Source organism: Cricetulus griseus (assembly GCF_003668045.3).
Source record: "Cricetulus griseus strain 17A/GY chromosome 1 unlocalized genomic scaffold, alternate assembly CriGri-PICRH-1.0 chr1_1, whole genome shotgun sequence".
NCBI classification, from domain to species: domain Eukaryota; kingdom Metazoa; phylum Chordata; class Mammalia; order Rodentia; family Cricetidae; genus Cricetulus; species Cricetulus griseus.
In genome coordinates this window covers 271452015-271473589 of record NW_023276807.1, presented here as the reverse complement: position 1 = coordinate 271473589, position 21575 = coordinate 271452015, and the positions used below count along the sequence as shown (strand labels likewise).

At 46.4% G+C, this 21575-nt stretch overlaps 1 protein-coding gene across 14 annotated transcripts in view; it reads left to right on the top strand.

The window, feature by feature from the left end:
* The window catches only part of Dock9 (dedicator of cytokinesis 9), a 253751-nt gene extending 236541 nt beyond the window's left edge, over positions 1–17210 (top strand). For 7 of the 14 annotated variants that reach the window (XM_027389665.2, XM_027389660.2, XM_027389664.2 and 4 more), the window contains 8 exons: positions 757–879; positions 1750–1863; positions 3287–3433; positions 5484–5694; positions 10254–10444; positions 12390–12490; positions 13014–13152; positions 15970–17210. In XM_027389665.2, the coding sequence (XP_027245466.1) occupies positions 757–879; positions 1750–1863; positions 3287–3433; positions 5484–5694; positions 10254–10444; positions 12390–12490; positions 13014–13152; positions 15970–16092 (1149 nt within the window). In that variant the 3' untranslated portion in view covers positions 16093–17210. Of the gene's footprint in view, positions 1–756; positions 880–1749; positions 1864–3286; positions 3434–5483; positions 5695–10253; positions 10445–12389; positions 12491–13011; positions 13153–15969 lie in introns of those variants that run through there. The other 7 variants (XM_027389671.2, XM_027389670.2, XM_027389666.2 and 4 more) reach the window with 2 other exon arrangements.
* Positions 17211–21575: the final 4365 nt, after the last annotated feature.

Genomic DNA, 21575 nt, shown 5'->3' with positions numbered 1-21575 from the left:
CCAGCAGCCATAGCTAAGAAAATTGTTGATGATCATTAGTATAGGTAAGCCATAAACAGTGTTTCCTCCCAAGCTCAAGAGATCCACCGAAAGCAGAGGACGGTGCAAACATCAATAGAAAGAAATTGCCGAGGGAAAGAGGGATGGATGGTGGCGAAACAGGCCTATGTCCCCCATATGCACCATCCCTGGATAACTTCAAGACGTTTGGTTGCAGTTGAAGAAGTCATGCTTAGTAACACTCCATGTCTCATCGTTGTCAGTGACTGTTCATCAGGGAGGAAATTTCAAAGTTATGTTTCTAAAAGGAGGGGCTAATAAACTAGAGCTGAGAGTCGACCAGAGTCAGTTTTCTATACCTTGTAAAGTGTTTTGTCTCTGTGTATGTATGTGAATCACGATTGCAGTGCCCACAGGAAGGTGGCAGATTCCCTGGAGCTGGAGTTACAGACTTTTGTGAGCGCTGAGAACCAAACCGGGGTTCTTTTCGAGAGCAGTCAGTGCCCATAACTCCTGTGCCACCCCTCAGCCCAGCTGTTATACCTTTTTAGTTTTTGCCTGTAAACATGATTTGGGGGGAGAAAACAGCACTTGAGGAACTTGGTAGTGAGTTGTTACAGTCATGGAATTATTGCTCAAAAAAAAATGTGTATTGTAAACTGCACTGCCAGCAGCCTTTGGGTTGCGCATTCCAGGAGGAACGCAAGGACAGATTCTCTGTAACCTCTCCTGGCCCTGCCCTTCCTCTTTGATCAGGACGTCCTGATGGAACTGCTGGAGCAGTGTGCAGATGGACTTTGGAAGGCCGAGCGCTACGAGCTGATCGCTGACATCTATAAACTCATCATCCCCATTTATGAAAAGCGGAGGGATTTTGAGGTATCACCCTGTCTTTTCTCCTGTTTGACATGCCCTGGACCTCAGGCAGAGAGAGCCAGGAGGCCTTGGTCCAGTGATGCCCAGTGGTTTCAGATTCCCCACATTACGTCAAGGCAGTAACCAGTCACTATCTTCAGACGACAAATCCCGGCCCCTGCCTATACACACACACCCATGTCTTGAACTGCAAGGGTCCCATCCCACCACTGAAACTTTGGAACAGTTTTCCTAAGACAGAATTGTATGATTTCCGGGGGCTCTTTTCCCGAAACTCTTCCTCACTTCTGCACCAGGGACGGTAGCTGTCCCGCCTTCCAGGGTTCAGAAGTCAGCATTGCCCCAGCCAATCAAATAGAGCATGAAGGGCAGAGCCAGCGTGACAGAGGACTTCCTCCACTGTCTCATGTCAGTTTGGAAATAGACCAACAATGGGGGATCGTAGCACCCATTTTAGATAGAAAAGGCTGCCGTCCAGAAATGGGCCACTGAGAGTGATACACTCAAGATCTATTCTTGGGACTGAAGTGACAGGCCAGTCAGTAAAGTGGTTGCTTGAAAGCCCTAGGACATGAGTTCAATATTAAAAAGCCAGGTGTGGTGGCCCATGCTTAGAATCCCAGGACTGGAGAGACGGAGACAAGGGACCGCCGCGTAGGGGCCACTGGCCACCCAGCATAGCCAATGAGGAACGCCACCCAAGCTTGTCCTCTGGCTTCATGCATGCACACACGTGCACAGCCCGGACCCCCTCACACACAAACATACAGTGACTTTTTTCAGGTATTTGCAGGTACCTCATCACATTTATTGTTTGGAATTTTGTTCTGCTACTTGCAAATAGGAAGAAATGTGTTGTCTTTTGCTTTCCAGAGACTAGCCCATCTGTATGACACATTACACCGGGCCTACAGCAAAGTGACTGAGGTCATGCACTCGGGCCGCAGGCTCCTGGGGACCTACTTCCGGGTGGCCTTCTTTGGACAGGTGAGCCTTCTGGCTACTCTGTAGGCCGTCCCGAGTTCTTTATCTTCCTTCTACTAAAGTGATACGTTGGGAATTCTCCGTTCTGTAAATGATAATTAATGTGACGAATTTGTCGTATGTACTATGGTTCTTATCTTCCTCTATAGTAAACTCTCTACTTCTCTTTTTCTTCCTTCCTGTCTTTCCTTCATTACTTTCTTAAGGCAGCGGTAAGTTCTGCCCCGTCAGGCATTCCCAGCGTCATTTTTCATTCTCCCATGTGGTTTGCAAGTTTCCTTTTCAAGTTGTATATGTATACCAACTAGTCATTTCAAACTCAAAAAAAATTAACATTTTATTCCATTTACAGAAGTCATCGGTTTCCTTACACATCTGTGTTGCATGTCTTAAACCAAAATTAAGACCTCCTTTGTGCCTGTGCATCTCTGTATTTTATATACTATCTGCGCAAGTGTAGTTATCGTAATACTTGGGCAGCCCTGTCAGAGGGGGGTTATGTAAACAAGCTTTAACCTTCAGGCTCTAACATTATTAAATGGAATAGATTATCGTCCATTTATTTAGGGTGTGTGATTTTTTTCCTATGAGCACTTTATAACCTTCAATTTATTCTGTTATTGTCTTTTGTAACTTTATAGCAATACCAGTTTACAGACAGTGAAACAGATGTGGAGGTAATTACAGTAAATGCTTCTAAAGCAAGTACCGTCAGAGAAGTGACCGCCTCTAAACTCCCAGTTTGGTGTGGGTTTTTCATTGTTTGTTTGTTTCCTGTTAGCCTGGTTTTCCCCCCAACATACTTTTTTTTTTCTTTAATCTCCTTTTACTTTAGATAAGAAACTTTTTGAACACTAATTCCAAATATTAACCCGAAATCTGGACATCTTAATTTTCAACCTTTTTCACTTCCCATACAATTTTAAATGCGTGGCCACACGTGACTGGTGCTATGCCACTCACGGCTGGTTTCCATGGAAACACTTCCTAATCCAGTGCTATTGGCCTTTGGTGTCTCAGCAGTAAAACACTGCTGAATTCATTCAGACTTCTTGCTCAACCTACTCCAGGCCTGATGTGTGTCCCTGGCTGTCATGCTGGTCTTTTCTCCGTGTGTCCTACCCCCTGGGAATGTGAAACAGGCTTGACTCCCATTGCACCCCACTGAGAGAGTGCGGTCCCCAACTGCTTCATTGTACACTCTAGTGACTTGCATCCTTTTGCACCTTTGTGTTTCCTCCTCTGTTTGCACCTTGACTCCACCTTAGAAACCTTTCCTTCCTTTTTGAATGGCCTGTTTAACTGGGGTTTTGTTTTGGAATCATTTTTTCCATTGCTTTTGTTGTTGTTGTTGTTCTTATTTTTCGCTGTTGTAGTAAGCCCCGGGCACACTTGGGGGCACCTCTAATTGTGCTTTTCCTCGTAGGGTTTCTTTGAAGATGAAGACGGGAAGGAATATATCTACAAAGAACCCAAACTAACTCCTCTGTCGGAAATTTCCCAGAGACTCCTTAAGCTTTACTCAGATAAATTCGGCTCTGAAAACGTCAAAATGATACAGGATTCTGGCAAGGTACGACTGCCGTCTCGTGAGCCACCTAGCAATTTTTAAATTATATGCGATTGGCTGTATGGAGTACGTACTCACAAACATGAAAAGCAAAGCGGGGAGGGGTTTGGAGAGTTGTCCTTGAGTGACAAATGGTGTTTTCTTCCCCATGTAATTGCCTGTCTGTGCTTCCAAGACATGCTTAACACTGAGGAAATCTCCATTGCGTTGTTTAAGGATCCTCAGTTAGCTGGGACGGGGGCACATGACTATATTCCCGGAACTCTGGAAGCTGAGGCAGGAGGATCACAACTTTCAAACCAGCCTGAGTAGTGAGACCTTGTCTCCAAAAAGAAAACAAAACAAAACAAAACCCAGAAGCAAAAGTATCCTCTTTTACCACATAATTAACTCACGAAGAGCTCAGCTCCCGGGTTCTGTCCCAGGTGGCTCCACGGTTCTGTTCCTTGCTGCACCTTCCCTTAGCCAGGGACCTGTGGAGGAGCTTGCACACAGGCCTCAGAGTTCATTTCTTAGATTCTACAAGGTGGCTGGAGAGAACCAACTCCTGAGCATTGTTCTCTGACCTCTACATGCATGCACCATGGCACAAACGCACCTGTAGACACATGTGCAGACACACATGCAGATAAACACATGAGAAGAACGGTTATGATCGTCCAAGTGGCTTTTTCTGAAATCCAGGAGAGTTCCATGGACTTGTTTTTGTTTTACCTTCTATACTTGGCACTGTCAGGCTAACTTTTCCTCCTTTTCTCTATGCATCTCGTCTGCCTTCCCCAAGCACTCTGCAAGCCATTTCTTCTGTGGCCATTTTATTGCTCTAGGTTAAATACAATTAGAATGTGCAAAATTGATTTGCTTCGCTAATGTAAATCAACTTTTGTCTCCCTGTGGAACATGGCTGTTTAATTTTCCATCGTGTGTCAGACACCAGAGGACCAACCAGTTCACAGTCTGGTTGCGAAAGCACCCATGTGCTGGGTCAATCAGAAAGGAAACCTAACTGTAAATTAGGTTAATCTGCACTTGTATTAAATGAGTTCATCTGCAGCTATTGGAGTCTCATTTGATCTGACAACTGATTAATGATAATTTAGGGCCTAACATTTGATCCTTATTCTTAAAATAAGCTTCTTTTCTGGCCAAGTACATAAAAGTAGTTTTTAAAACAAACAAAAAAATGGAGAAATCCAGACTAAGGCAGGAAGGGGTGGACCCAGGCAAGGTAACTAACTACCAGAGTTCCCTCAAAGAACTCAGTGTCATGGAAAAGAAATAGTGGGGAATTCTAGATTAATCAAGAGCCAAGCAATGAGCCTGGTAAGGTGACTTGCTCTATGATCCCATCACTTACAAAGTGGACACAGGAGGATCATGGGTTCAAAGCCACACTGGGCTGCATGAGACCCTTCTGAAAGAAGTGGAGGAGGTGGGAAGGAGAGGAGGGCTGGAGGGGGGGGGAGGGGCGGACGGACAGACACTTACATGTAAAGTGTGATGGTTGTTAGATTTTGTCAATCTGGACACTTTTGAGGGAGTTCGATGTTTTGCATAGAATTATTGCTGTTAAGTACCGAAGTGTATTGTGTTTGTAGAGGAAAATGTTCTGATTTCTAGGAAAAACCAGGTGGCGTGTCATGATGGAATACCATTTACTTTGAAGTGTGCATGCGTGATGCGTGTGTACATGTGTGTGTGTGTGTATTTATAACAGTCCCGTAGTAAGGTATGTTGACACGAGTGATGATGCTCAGATGAAACCCATTCCTTTGTATGGTAACAAAATCAGTTTACAGGCTCTGTCTCCACACATTTCTGTGTGCCTATTTACATGCGTGTGTATTGTACACGAATCTTCTTGAAACAAATACAGTGAGGTGGTAGCGGTGCTGACCCTGGTCGTCCATATGTGGTTGTTCTTTTACGGTTTTTTCCAACCTTCCGAGATTTTTCCTCAGAAGATTTGTAACTAAAGTTTACAAAGCTGGTCTTGGACTAGGAAGAGCCCCACGAAGGGCACCTGACTTCAATGTCCCTTATCGGTTTCAAGGTTAACCCGAAGGACCTGGATTCCAAGTTTGCTTACATCCAGGTGACCCATGTGACCCCATTCTTCGATGAAAAGGAGTTACAAGAGAGGAAGACGGAGTTTGAGAGATGTCACAACATCCGGCGTTTCATGTTTGAGATGCCCTTCACCCAGACTGGGAAGAGGCAGGGCGGCGTGGAGGAGCAGTGCAAGCGACGAACCATCCTGACAGGTGCGTCTTCCTCCCGCCAGCCTTAGTGCAGCTCTCACTGGAGTGAGGGTAACATAAACTGAAGGCTCGGCAAGATGGCTCAGTGCTTAAAAGCACTTTCTGTCAGGATTCAGTTCCCAGCACCGGCATGGTGACTTAAAAACCTCTGTAACTGCAGTCCCAGGGGACCAAGGGGATTTGACAACCATTTCTCTCTCGGGTACTGGGCATGCACAGACATGCGTGCAGACAAAAGACCCATACACATAAAAATAAGTAAATCCTAAAAATTTAAAATAAATGTAAACTCAGACTGTGGGGCCAGAGAAATGGCCCTGCAGTTAAGGACCACTTACTGCTCCTCCACAAGGTTCAGTTCCAGCCCCTACAGCAGGCTACCGACAGTTGCCTGTAACCTCCTTTCCACAGGGTCTGACACCCTCTTCTATCCGCCTCAGTCACAGACATGCTCGTGTAGGCACTCACCTTTAGACACACACGCGTGTGCGCAGACACACACACGCGCACACACCAAGTAAAACTATTAAAAATAAACACAATACATCATAATAGAGCAGAATGTTTTACAGTTTCTGTGAGAGAAATGGTATAAGGGTTTTAAAGCAAACATAAAAGCATGCATTTATTAACTTCCCCACTGTTTTAGGAAAACATGCAGTACGTGAACCACATTGCCCTCACAAGTGTGAGCCCCCTCTCTCTCAGCAATCGCGAGGTTTCTCTAGTGCACACTCACGTGGCAGATTCTTACCAACTGAGAAAACCTTTTCTGCATGATAGATCTTCTTGCGGTTTCTACTTCCAGTGTAATCTGTGCACTGATAACAAACTCGTGGATTTCTGGAGCCACCGAGGTCAGCCGCCCCTGGGAATTTGACCTGCAGATTCCCAGGCTCTACCCACCCCACACCCCAAATCTGCTGGATAAGAAAGTAGGAAGGGCCAGCACCCGGGGAGACTCTGCTGAGCTGGGCGTTTGTTTCATCATGAGTCTTGTTGGGGTGGCGTACTGATTTGATTCCTAACAACAGGGTGTTCTCCCTGGGCACAGATCCTGTAAAGTACAGACAGGAGGGACAGAATGTGCTTGGGTGGCTACACCCCACCTGCCATGAACTATTTGTCCTAGGCTTGATGATGAGCAAAAGGGATCACGGTGTGACAAAGCACACCAGAAACAGGTGCAGGGCTTGCCGAGAGATGCCTGGAAGTCTGGAAGGGACAACTAACTAGACAGAGCGGAGTTGGAGCAAAGTTCTTTTTCTGCGAAAGCTGCTGAAAGCTTGCAGGCACCATGGCAACCTTTAAAGAAACACAGCAGCACTTCAGGAGACTTTGCACCAGAGTCTTCCCTCCAGTTACTGGGCTTCCGGTCCTTCTACTGTATCCATGCAAACCTCACCTTTGGCCTTCCCTGCCTTTCCTTTCTTCCCAGTTACTATTCCCGGGTCTTCCAGCTCTCACACACTCACCCCCCCAACCCACACCCACCCACCCCACCCCACCCCGCTCCACTCAGATTAGAAACATTTGTTTGCTGCCCGCCTTCTGTTCACCCTCTCATACCATAGGTTGACACATGCATTCTCTGCCTTCCTGCAGGGCCACACATCAGGGCCACTTTTTAGTTACTCCCTAGTGGTTTGTTCCAGAACTCACCTGATTGTCCACCTTCTGGGGCCACTTTGTTCTCCCGTGTAATCCTAGGGACGGCAACACCCGCTTCAGTGAGGCTTGGTCCCCAAAATGAGGCCAGTGGCCTTGTGCTGCTCACATCTCAGCAAGAGAAGACAGCAGTCAGCATGGGGGTGTGAGAGCATGCCACACACACACACACATACACACACACACACACACACACTCACACACACACACACTCACACACACACACACACACACACACTCACACACACCACACACACACACACATACACACACTCACACACACACATCACACACACACACTCACACACTCACACACACACACACACTCACACACACACACACACACACACACCACACACACACACACACACACACGCACACACATACACACACACACACACACACACACACACACACACACACACACACACACTCACACTGATGGACGCCAAGGAGGTTGGGAATGTGAGGCCTGAGGGGGAGGGGTACAGTTTAACGGGGTGGATGGGGTCGGGCTCACTGAGAATGTGACATTTGAGTCCAGACTTAAAGGAGATGAGGGCGGCTAGAATGTCTGTGTCTGGGTGTGCCAGGGACGAAAGGACTGCTGTGGCTGCAGCCAGGGTGTCTGAGGCGAAGGACACAGTGTGAAGCCGGCAGGAAACTAGGGCACTGCGACCTAGTGGACCTGGCACAGACATGGAGCTTGCTCCGAGTGGTACTGCTGTGCCTGCCTGTGGCCCCTCCAAGTCTAGTTCCCATCTAAGAAGCAGTAGTTGGGACCTAACCCTGAGTAGGACCGGTATGATTCATGGGCACCTACACACCAGCCTTGGAGCTGGCTTGCTACCTCAGCATGACTGTGGCACACGTCATGGGTTGTGAGGCCCTTACAACTGAGAGTGAAGATCCTGATGAGGCCCATCAGTCAAATGTGAGGACGGCTGTGGTCAGAGTACCACTTTCCCTGGCGGTATGCAGCAATGCTCAGTTCTTACTTAAGAGGACACCTCTGTGCAAAGAGGACTGGCAGTCCCACTGTTGCCACTCAAAAGCCGCTGTGCCCACAAGGACACAAAAGAAATCCCAGTCTAGTCATCCATGGCCCTAGGACTAGCCCTGTTCCTGTTGCATGGTAGCCTTTCTGAATAACTATCCCTAGCCATTTACTAAGGAATTCAAACATAACTTCTCTCATCTTTTGCTAGTTAGCCAGGCATGGTGGTGCTCGTCTTTTATCTCAGCGCTCATGAGGTAGAGGCAGGTGGATCTCTGTGAGTTCAAGGACAGCCTCATCTACATTGTGAGTTCTAGAACAACCAGGACTAGGTGGTGAGAGCCTGTCACACACACACACACACACACACACACACACACACACACACACACACACAGGTCTGGAAGATGGCTCCATGAGTAGAAGTGTTTGTGTGCAGGCTTGATGGTCTGAGTTTGACCCTGGAGCCCACAAGGTGGCAGGAGAGAACTGAGTCTCAAGAGTTGTTCCCTCCCTTACGTGTGCACAGAGGTACACACCTGCCATGGTACATGTACCGTCATGCATACACACAATTAAAAAATAAACTCTTAAAGTTATGTGCACAGGTCTAGTAGCAACTGAGAATATTACAGGTGTTCCTGCAAGAAGATAGAAATGCTAAACACTTGAACTAGAGCCCAATGTTTACACAAAAATGTTTTAGACTTATTTTATGTATCTGAGTACTTGGTGTCTAGGGAGGTCAGGAGAGGGTGCTCCCAGGTCCCATGGAACTGAAATTGTGGGTGGTTGTGAGCAGCTGTGTAGGTGCTGGGAGCTTGAACTTGGGTCACATCAAGATCAGCAAGTGCTCTTAGGTGCTGAGCCATTTCTCCAGCCCCTACAGTTTGTTGGTTTTTTTTTTTTAATTGTCCATTGTCATGCTGTTTGGTGTTGATACGGTCAGGTATCTCATTAAAAATAAAAACAGTAGTACCTTTTACTAGTGGGAAAAGTGAGAAATAGTAAATATTTTTATATTTCTCACCACTGGACGTTTCAAAACACCTTTTCCATTGGCACAGTAGTTCTCTACATGTGTGGATTTCTGGCTTGTGAAATGCTTTGCTTAGGATGCTTTTTTATTGATATCTTAGGTATAGACAAATTTGTCATGTGAATCATGATGTTCTCCGGAGGAAAGTGAATTTTCTCAAAGATACCCTATGGCACTATGTTTTTGGACTTCATCTACTGTATAATATCTCAAAACTGTTCAGTCTTGTTTTGTGTTTTAGAAGCCATCTAGAACCTACTCATTTGAATCTCACAATTTCTCGGGAGGGTTAACACACTTAAAAAAGGAAGCCAGGAGTAATAAAAGAGTTTTGATTTTTTTCATAGACACACTTTACATGTTAAAGGAACTAACTATTTACCTTAGGATACAGCCTATCATTATTTACGTCACTAAAGGACTGGAGAGAGCTCAGTGGTTAAGAGCATTGGCTGGTCTTGCAGAAGACCTGAGTTTGGTTCCCAGCACCCACGTGGCAGCTCACAATACCTGTAACTCCAGTTCCAGGGAATCTGATGCCGTCTTCCGGCCTCCCTGGGCAGCACATTCATGCATGCGCGTGCGCACATTCGAGCACACAGAAACATGCACGCACGCGCACACACACACCGTGAACACATATGCATAAAAGCCAAACATCCATACATATAAAGCTAGAAATCTTAAGCATACAGTCCTAAAAAGGAAGAGAGTGTCCCAGCTCCAAAGGGCATTAGCGTATGACCTGGCAAGTTCTGAGATTTTTAGCGGTAAAGTAGGCATGGCGGCTGCTTTCCCCGGGCATGGGAAAGACCATCCAGACTGGAGTAACTCTAGGCCCCGTTCCTTCCTCTGCAGCCATACAGTGCTTCCCCTATGTGAAGAAGCGGATTCCCGTCATGTACCAGCACCACACCGACCTGAACCCCATTGAGGTGGCCATCGATGAAATGAGCAAGAAGGTGGCTGAGCTCCGCCAGCTGTGCTCCTCAGCCGAAGTGGACATGATCAAACTGCAGCTCAAACTGCAGGGCAGTGTGAGCGTTCAGGTGAGCTGAAGACGCCCTGAAGACAGAGCGGTTCCCCTGAAGCTTGTAAGCTGCAGTCCCTCACCCCAGCAAGGCCTCTCTCGCCTGCCTGCCTCACCACGCAGTTCCCAGTTTCCCCAGTGTCTTGTCTTTCGTTATCACGGGGAGCAGTAGGCTCAACTGGCCCCCAATCCTGCCTACAACATGGTGGCTTCACCAAGCTGTCTGCTAGAGACAGCTCGCTCTTCACGGCACCCTGGCTTTTCAGTAGCTTGCAGAATGTTGGGGTCCTGATTGACAAAACACTCCTCAAGCCCCAGAAGCATGACAGTAGTAGGCTTTCCTATAAGACTGTTTGTTGGATTGTGTAAGTTCTGTATCCAGGACTCGGTTTCTGAAATCAGTTTTTGACTGTTTCATTACGTGCACACATGAAGAATCAGGAGTTCTGAGCAAACATTTTACCAAATGTCATTGACCACAGAAGTGTTTTTAGATATTTCTAGTCACCCCCACCCCCTCAAGTCCTAAAAAGCTTAAGTATCAACAGCCAGTCAGTAACTTGACCTGGGAACTTGGAGCCTCTATCTTAAGGCCAGTAGAGGGTGGGGCCTGACACGGTGAACTGTCTAAGTGTAAAAGCATTTGGTGTGCTGTTGGACAGTGACCTTCGAGTTTTTATAAAAGTGCCCAATCAGCGTACATAGCAGTAAACCCCGTGATAAAATGAAGACACGATGTTCATGCTGTGGTCCACCCGGATGACAAAGTTGAGGGCAAAGGAAGTTAGCTTTCACTTCCTTTGGGCATTCCCGTAACTCTGTTCCCCAGTGGTTTCCTGGGGCTACTGCTCTCTCTGGCTTCTCATGTACTGTCTCACGCAGTATCAGCAGCTATCCTCTTCATGTCTGTTTAACATGGGGCGTCTGGTGACATGCCAGACAGTCTTTGTTGGTCTTCATGTGAGCTTCATTCCCACACAGCCTAGTAGAGAGGTCGCCACATTCTGTCACCATGGGAAGCTAGCTGTCCATCGCCGAGCTGACACTGGCTTCCGCTCCCTCTTCCCACGTGGCTGCGGTGAAGTCACCTGACTCAGTACTGAGATTGCTGCAGTCCTACACACAAGTCAGAGCTTTCCCTTGAGAGCTCTCTCCACCCCTTGCTTCATGCATCCCTCACTGCATCGCTGAGTGTTCCTAACCTTTGATTTACAGCACAAGTCAGCTAAGTCAGCAAGACAGTTGGCCTGTGGCTGCCTGTACCATCCAGTGGGATGAACAATGTTTCAGTTTTGGTTTTGTTTCAATGGCTGTAGAAGCTGGGAAGACGGCTCAGTCAGTAGGATGCTTGCTATGCAAGCTAAGTTCATGTCCACTGCACCCACAGCTGTAATCCCGGCTCGGGGGAGGAAGAGACAAGAAGGTCACTGGTCACTGTCCAGGAAACCTAGCCTAATCAGTGGGCTCCAGGTTCAGCAAGAAAATCTGTCTCAAAATAATAACAATAATGTAGAGAGAATAGAGCTCTGATGTGGACCTCTGATGCACACATAGAGAACACACACGCAGTCATTCGTGCACACACAAAAACACAACAGGTTGATGTGTTCAGTACAATGTAGCACAAATTCCAGTGTCTAAAACCCTGTTTGAAAGGACCTTTGATATGGGTTTGGAGACCTGGGCTCTGGTGTTTTGCATGTTGGTTGCTCAAACCTGAACAAGTCTTTACGTTCCCTACACTGGTTCCTTACATAAAATGAAAGATGGCTTACGTGATGGGATCCACCGGTGTATAATATTGTAACTCCAATTATGGTTTTTTTCCTTGGCATTTATGTACATGGGAGTCGGAGATCAAGACTGACTCGGTTAAACAGCATTTAGAGTGTGTGGCAACTGACATAAGTAAGTGGTGGTGGTCATATTTTGTCTAGCCAAACCTTTGTTCTTTCTTTCCCCAGGTCAACGCTGGCCCACTAGCATATGCCCGGGCTTTCCTCGATGACACCAACACGAAAAGATACCCTGACAATAAGGTGAAGCTGCTGAAGGAAGTCTTCAGGTAAAGCACACTGCAAGTTCCTTTCACGGAGGTCACTCGTCTCTCTAGTGGTGGACAGCTTTCCCACAGAGGTCACTCATCTCTGTGGTGGACGGCTTTACCACAGATGTCACTCATCTCTGTGGTGGACGGCTTTCCCACGGAAATCACCCATCTCTGTGGTGGTCAGCTTTACCACGGAAATCACAAATCTCTCTGTGGTGGTGGTCAGCTTTCCATTACTATAACATAGCTGAGATGATTCACTTATAAACAGAAAAGGTTGAGCTAACAGTGTGTGAGAGGCCTGTGGTGAGGGATGAGTAGTAAAGACACTATAGTAGCCAGGACATCAAAACCACTGAGCAAGGGTCCTGAGTCCCAAAACTCCAGTAGCACCATGTTGGGGACCCCACTCAACAGTGGGCGTTTGAGGGGTGTTACAGAATGAAACCTCGGCACTGCTCTGGTTCAGAAGGGAGGTGCTTCCTGCTAGACCAGTGTGGTCCTGCTACATGTCTCTCTCCCCTCTGACCTCACTCAGGCAATTCGTGGAGGCTTGTGGTCAAGCCCTAGTGGTAAACGAGCGTCTGATTAAAGAAGACCAGCTGGAGTACCAGGAAGAGATGAAGGCCAACTACAGGGAAATGGCCAAGGAGCTCTCTGGCATCATGCATGAGCAGGTAAGTACCGCGCTGGGCAACTTGGTGGGGCCTGAAATACTCCTAATAGTAAATTAAGCCAGCCAGTATGCTGGAATTATAATTTCTGAAGAAACATGTAACATGCCAAACCCTGCTACATGAACCCCAGATTTCCTAGAGAAACAAGCAATGGGCACCTATATGTCATCTAAAGCAAGTGGGGAGGACAGCACCCTTCTCATTGCCTAAGCTTTGTACTGCCTCCACCAAACAAGGCGGAGAAACCACATTCATGCTTACAGCTTTCTCTGGTAGAACAGGGATGACCAGCCTCGTTTTGTTATCTTTCGCCTTAAAAGTCTAAAAAAAAAAAAAAAGTAGAATTGTTCCAGCAGGCCTGGGCACCCCAGGAGATCACACATGAGCCTTGTCTTCAAGGGCGTCCATCCTTCCTGAATCTGTCATGCTTTCTGTCCTTCCTATGTGAATTCCCCATGTTGTCCCTGCAGGCGTCAGAGGGGACATCCAGCCAGGGTGTCAAGCAAATGTCCCAGGGCAGCGAGCACATCAATCCCAGTCACTGTTCCCTCCACCTTAGCTTCTGGGTCTCAAGCCCTGTCTGTCTCTTGTGTTGTTATCTCTAGTCTTACAAAATGGAGAGTGAGACTTTTTGTCCACCTACCTTATCAAGTGAGAACTGGAGATTTCTATTTTTTAAGGTTTTTTTTTTTTTTTTTTTTTGGTTTTTCGAGACAGGGTTTCTCTGTGTAGCTTTGGAGCCTATCCTGGCACTCACTCTGGAGACCAGGCTGACCTCAAACTCACAGAGATCCGTCTGTCTCTGCCTCCCAAGTGCTGGGATTAAAGGTGTGTGCCACCAATGCCTGGCTTTTTTTTTCTATTTTTTGAGAATTTTATACATGAATACAATAGTTAACACCTATCCCCCAACTCCTCTCCTCTCTCTCTCTCTCTCTCTCTCTCTCTCTCTCTCTCTCTGTCTCTCACTAAGGTGTGAGTAATTAAGCACAAAGGGGAGGAGGCTCGTGGGAACGAACTATTGGAGAAAACTTGTGATCTTTTCCTTGGAACCTCCAGATTCCTGGAGAGGAGTGCCTGGTGGGCACCAGCGTTCAGGACCAGGAAAGACAGAAGTAGAGAGAATTGTGGGTTGGACCTATTAAGCTCCTAAGCTCTCTCTCTCTCTCTCTCTCTCTCTCTCTCTCTCTCTCTCTCTTACACACACACACACACACACACACACACACACACACACACTTTCCCAAATTCATGCTCTCTTATTCTTTAATTATCTTGTAACATACATGCATATGAATTTCTAAATCCAACCCGCAGAGTCCATTTGTTGTTACTCATATGTGTGTATGTTTAGGGCTGCCTGCTTGGGATTAGATAACTTATCAGGGGCTTGTCCCTGAAGAGGACAGAGTCTCTCTTTCTCAGCAGCCAGTAATTGCTGTAGCTCTTCACCTAAGGATGGAATCTTGTCCCTGCCCCCTCCCAGCCATGTCAGAATGTCAGTTTCTCTGGTCTTGTTTGGGCAGCCATGTTGTTGAGATATGGGTGTGGCCTCCCTTTTCGTGCTTAGAAGACACCATCCTGCAGCAGAAACCCTGATCTTCTGGCTCTTATGGTGACCCCACCCCTTCTTCTGCAGTGTTTCCTGAGCCCTAAGTGCAGGGGTTGTATTAGGGCCGTGCAGATTATACTGTGGAGAGCTAACTTGATTATTTGAGCTTTAATATCTTTGTTCTTTTTTTTCCCCTCCATGCTGCACATGCTCAGATGGGATGGTAATACCATTTTGTTTTTGTTTTTGTTTTTTAAGTTTATTTTTTCTGATAAAACTGTCTGACCTAAACTGAATCACATAAGGTTCTGACCAAGTTTGGGCAGCTGTGGACTTTGGATAGTGCATGTACAGTGGAAAGCAACTCTGTTCTGAACATTTTTAAATGTAGGGAAAATTTGAAATGATTAAATCACTAAGGTGTGAGTAATTAAGCACAAAGGGGAGGAGGCTCGTGGGAACGAACTATTGGAGAAAACTTGTGATCTTTTCCTTGGAACCTCCAGATTCCTGGAGAGGAGTGCCTGGTGGGCACCAGCGTTCAGGACCAGGAAAGACAGAAGTAGAGAGAATTGTGGGTTGGACCTATTAAGCTCCTAGATTGAGCAGACAGTAACTGCCATGGTTGGCTGCCTACTGTCCCTTAAACTTCCTGTTGTGTCAGCCTCTGTGAAGACTAAACCCTTTAGCCCATGCATAGAAAGAACTGTGACCTGACACGGTGGCTTTGGTGGTTTCCAGAAGAGTCTCTGCATGGGTCTTCTGAGCGTCCATGCTGCTAGTGAGAAATCCTGCACCCGGCTAGAGGGAAACCCTACACCTGGATCCTTTTCTGGTTTGACTGCCATGAAGAGGTTCTTAAGTCTGTAAGACCTGAGAAAGGGAGACAGGAGAGAAAAGCAGGTGATCCAAATTAACTTACAAGGTTTCTTTCCAAGGGTCAAAACTAGTTCATGTCTCATGGAGTTGAAAGGTAGACCAGTTATCTAAGACCTGGAGAGTCTAGAAGGCTTCCCACAAGTTAATTCATAAAGGAAACCAAGCACGTTCTTTCTGATGTTCTCCTTACCATCCTAATCAGAAGGTGGCCATTTATTAGATAAGTTAAAACCATCTATGCAAACGGGCAAAGCCCAAGCCTGGCTGTTGTGTGCACCGTTATGCAGAGTGGAGGCCGGATGGCAAGTTGTGTGTGTTACCTCAGCACCGAATGGCTGGCTGCCAGATCATTGCACTTTGATTACCTTGTCTTTCTGTGCCTCAAGATCTGCCCCCTGGAGGAGAAGACAAGCGTCCTACCAAACTCCCTACACATCTTCAATGCCATCAGCGGGACGCCCACAAGCACAGTGGTTCAAGGGTTGACCAGCTCATCCTCGATTGTGTGACTTTACCTCATGAACCACCACATATAGGGACATGCTTTGTCATGTGCAAACTCAGGATGACTTCCAGAGCTAATCACCGGTGCGACCGAGCACAGGAAGAAGCCATGGGGAACCGGAGAGAGAGGGAGCCTGGACTGTGATATTTAGTAGCAGATTTTATAGGAGTCGGGGGAAGGTGCGCATATTTTTTTTAAATCGCACTGGCAATATTTAGTTTTCCTCATCTCTTAACAGGAGTATGTGGACACTCTTAAGCTGCAGTTCAGTTTTATTCTTTTTACAATGTAGTGTTAGGTGACGTAAAGGAAGAAAGGAAATGTGTCGTAGGACATTTGTAGCAGCTGCAGCTGCACTGAAACAGACTGGGGGCTAAGCTGGACAAATCTTGAAAATATTTTTTTCTCCCTGTGTCACATTCAGGTTGAGTACAAGAACTATTTTTGTGTCTAGTTTTTGATGACTGAAGGGAATGGACTATTGTAATTTTTGTACTAGTGAACGAGGAGATGTAGAGCCTTTATATTCATGCCTTGTGTTGGAGACACGAGAGCTTACAAAGTTGCGTGTGAGCCTAAGCCTAGTCCAGCAACGTAGAACCAAAGGCCTGCACTAACAAACGCACTCCGCTAAGACTAGAACCCAGTGTACATACCGTTTGTTAACACAGCCTCCTGCTCCATTCAGGCACCTGTTGAATTTCTACATTTCTGACACACCCACTTCCACGTTGTTACTGTGGCCACTTGTGCTGTTCTCGGTATATGCAAACACATTGGATTTTACTGTTTTATTCTTGTACATAAGAAGTGCAATATGGAGATGTATACAGTCTTTGCTATATTAGGTTTATAAACTGTTAAAAAAAAAAAAACTTTTTCATCCTTTTGCCAAAATGGTGGAGTATGTGATTGGTGAGCCCTAAACCCTGTGGTGAGTTGGGGAATAATTTAAAAATTTCACCATGTTATATTTTCTTTTAAGACTTTAATTTAGTAATTTTATATTTGAAAAAATAAAATAAAGGTTTTTAATTTAACTGGAATCACTGCCCTGCTATAATTAAACATCCTGTACCCCAACTGTATTAAAAATGACATTGCTGATTTTCTGGCAATAAACACTGGATATTTGTTGTTTGATAATCCTAAAAACAGGGTAAGGTGCTTAGGGGTAAAATAACATTATCAAACTCTTCCCTAGAATAAAAAAGAGAGAGAGCGAGCACGGATGGATCCACTAAGGTGGGTGGAGTGTTGGTAGTTGCTGAAGCTATGAGTGGATGGACATCTTAACACCAGTTCTCTGCTTTTCTGAAAGTTTCCATGACACAGATTTCAAAGGGTGGGGCTAGGAGTTTATGCTTCCAGAGGACTTGGTGGATGCTAACAGGCACTTGAGTCTGGACTGGGCCCCGAGCTGTGCCATGACTGCAGAGTGACGGGAGACACTTCAGACGGGGTTCCTCTCTTCAGCTATGACAAATCTTGCCCTCTATCATCTCCCTGACTTGCTTTTGGAGGTGAGCACTCAGGGATACACTAGGCAGTCGTCCCTCCCAGAGATGCTCCGGCCACCATGCTGTACACCCCTCGCCCCACATTGTCACAGGCTCTGGCCAGAGTCTAAGATCACACAGGTCACGTAGCAGGTGTGCTGGTCCTACCTTTGGTCTGCCCAGTGGCCCCAGAGGATGAATTGTTTCATTATCCGTGTTGTGTAGTTGCCACAAGAAGGAACTTTCTACATGGGTTAAAAGCATGGGCTTTGCCAGGCGTTGGTGGCGCACACCTCTAATCCCAGCACTAGGGAGGCAGAGGCAGGCGGATCTCTGTGAGTTCGAGGCCAGCCTGGTCTCCAGAACGAGTGCCAGGATAGGCTCCAAAGCTACACAGAGAAACCCTGACTTGAAAAACCAAAACAAACAAAAAGATTGCTGTTTTGACCATGCTTCTGTACAGGTCAGTGATGGCACAGCCATGTGATGCAGCCGTCACTGTTATCTCCACATCCCTGTCGTCATCCCAAACAGTGATGCAACCGTCACTGTTATTTCCACATCCCTGTCGTCATCCCAAAGAGAAAGTGTTACCCATGGAGCAAGAGCTTCTTAGTTCCCCTTTGAGAATGTTGTTTATGAAGTGACTTTAGAATAAAAACTCTAGTTAGGTCCTTGTTAGGGATACTAACTGCCTGGGAATTCAGCAGTACACATAAATGGATTTCTGCATGAGAAGCAGCTGCTGAGAGTAGCCAGGCCGTGCTGAACGAGAACTGAAAGCAACCAAACAAAACTAACCACAGTGAGTAAGAGTTGACTCGTGTGACAGCTCCTGAATGTAGAGACATTGACTTCCGCAAGAGATGACGGCTCATGTCTGTAATCTCCACAGTTAAGGGGCAGAAGCTGGGAGATGGTGGGTCTGAGGCCAGCCTGATCTGTACACAGTTACTTCATTTCCTTAATAGGGATCGTTTACATAAATGTGACCATCAACACAGAAGGCTGTTATATAACTAAAAAAAAATCATTAATTACAGAGTGGTCTAGAAGATCAACCCATATACCAAAAGTCTACACACATTTAATGTATATAATTTCAGTCAGATGTGTGATACCATCACCACTATCAAAGTGATAAACATACGATGTCCAGGCTTCTGAAAGTCCCTTTGCATCTTTTTTGGTCTTGTTGGTTTGTTTTTTTGTGTGCCTGTGTGTGCGTATATGTGTGTGTATATGTGCATGTATATGTGCATGTGTGTGTGTGTGTGTGTGTGTGTGTGTGTGTGTGTGCGCGCACATAAGTGTGTGTGTGTACACACGTGTGTGCATATGACCTGGAGGTGGTGTTGGGCCTGGTACACACTGGACTAGTGCTCCATCAGTAAGCTGTGCCTTCCACCTGCTTGTGTTTCTATTTTTCAGGGTAAGAATACTCCACAGGAGTTCTACCCTCTCTGCAAGAGCAGAGAGAAATGTCACAAGGAATAGTATTGTAAGATATACTTGTCCAGGGTGACTTTTGTTTTAGCTAGTTAGTTACCTTTTCTCAATTAGTTTATGTATTTTACATTCCAACCAGTTTCCCCTCCTCTCCCTCAACCCCCCACCCCCTGTATCCACTCAGAAGGGGCCAGGCCTCCCATGGGCATCAGCAAAGCAGGCTCAGCAAGCAGCCTTAAGACCAAGCTCCTCCCCTGCATTCAGGCTGGGCAGGGCATCCACATGAGGAATAGGTTCCCAAGAGCAGCCAAAGCACGAGGGACACCCCTGCTCCCATTGCCAGGAGCCCCACAGACAGACCAAGCTACACAACTCTCACGTATATGAAGAGGACCTAGGTCTGTCCCATGCAGGCTCCCTGGTTGTTGGTTCAGACTGTGAGTTCCTATGAGCCAGGCCAGTGGTTTCTGTGGGTTTTCCTGTGTTGTTCTTAACCCCTTGCCCCATTTCCTTCGATCCCTGCTCCCTCTCCTCAGCAGGAGTCCCCAGGTGCAGCCCAGTTCAGCTGTGGGTCTCTGAATCTGTTTCCATCAGTCACTGGATGAAGGCTGTCCGATGACAACTGGGGTACTCACGATCCAATCACAGGGGATGTCCTGGCAGCCCAGCTGGGTCCATCTTGGAGACTCGTGGAAGTTCCCCTTGCATCAGGCTTCTACTTGACTTTGTAAAGCCCCCTTTCCAGTCATCTCTTCTAGCACTGTCCCCCTCTACCCACCCCCAACACAATCCCTCAAGTTCCCACGCCCACCCACCTCCAGTCCTCCCAGGAGGTCTCTTCTGTTTCCCCTTTCCAGGGAGATCTATGCACCCCCCCCCAGGCCCTCCCTGTTATCTAGCATCTCTGGGGCTGTGGATTGTAGCCTGGTTGTCCTTTACTTTACAGCTAGTATCCACTTATGAGGGAGTGCATGCCATGCTTGTCTTTCTAAGTCTGGGTTACCTCACTCCGGATGATTTTTTTTCTAGTTCCATCCATTTGCCTGCAAATTTCCCGATGTCATTGTTTTTGTAGTACTCCATTGTGTAAATGTACCACATTTTCCTTATCCATTCTTCATCTAGGGCATCTAGATTGTTTTCAGGTTCTGGCTATTACAAACAATGCTACTACGAACATTGTTGAGCAAAGATCCTTGTGGTACGATAGAGCATCCTTTGGGTATATGAGTGTGACCTTTTTATGGTTTGGTTTTAGACCCAGCCTTCCATATCTGTGATTTCTTTATCCACGAATTGAGACACAAAGTTTTTGAGAAAAAAAAATTGCTTCCATTACTAAAACGTGTAAAGTTTTTTCTCATAAATATGTCATACATGTGGTAGTTAACCTGTGCTGCCAACTGGATTGGATTGAGAGGCACCTAGGAGAGCAGTGAGGTACAGGAACTGAGAGGGGGCGGGGGAGAGGCCACCAGAATGTGGTCGACAACATCTGTCTGGACAACACATATGGAAAAGAGGAATCCCGCCAGTGCAGACAGACAGACAAGCCTGCAGGTTGCTCGACAGCTACATGGCATCTCCCTGAGTTCCTCTTCCCAGCCCTCTGCTAGTCTGGTAGCCCCGCCTGTACTTCCTTCCTGCCTGGCTGCATCCTGCCTGTCCATTGGCCGAAACAGCTTTATTCACAACCAGTAAGAGAAACATCCATTCACAGCACACAGTAGGACCTCCCCCATCAGCTGCAGGCCCTTGTGATTGCATCCTTGCTAAGACTTTGTCTCCGTTTCCTCCATTCCCTGAGACTTTGCAAGTTTAAAGGTGAAAAAATAACCTGGTGACATAGGAATTACAAGCTACTTTTAGCCAGGCTTCACATAAGAAGCAGGACAGAAAGACCCAGGGGAAATGCAAGTTTTTTCAGAAAGTCTGTTTAAAGCCGTGGATCTGGAGGTTATGGCTGCTAGGGGATGCCAGGCACTGGTTTGAACACAGCTATGGAAATGTTCTTTGTGTTCATGGGACCGAAAGATTTCACATTTTGTATGCTGTGAGGAATTCCAGACACTCATGTCTGGCCTGCTGCCTGCTTCTCTCAGGGACCATTTTCCATATCCTCCATAGTTGTCCCATTCAAAAATGCCACCAACAAACCCCATTCAGTTGTGGGGTTTCCTTTGTTTATCTCTTCTTTTTTTTTTTTTTTTTTTTTTTTTTTTTTTTTTTTTGAGATAGGGTCTCATTATGTAGCCCTGGCTGACCTTGAATTTAGAGATTTGGTGTGCCTACCACACCTGAGTTCTTTGTTTGTTTGTTTGTTTGTTTCTAGACAGGGTTTCTCTGTGTAGCTTTGGAGCCTTTCCTGGCACTCGCTCTGTAGACTAGGCTAGCCTTGAACTCACAGATCTGCCTGCTTCTGCCTCTCGAGTGCTGGGATTAAAGGTGTGCGCCACTACTGCCCTGCTTCTGGGTTCTTTTTCTTAAAAAAATAAATAAATAAATAAATAATAAATATATATATTCACAGTAATATATA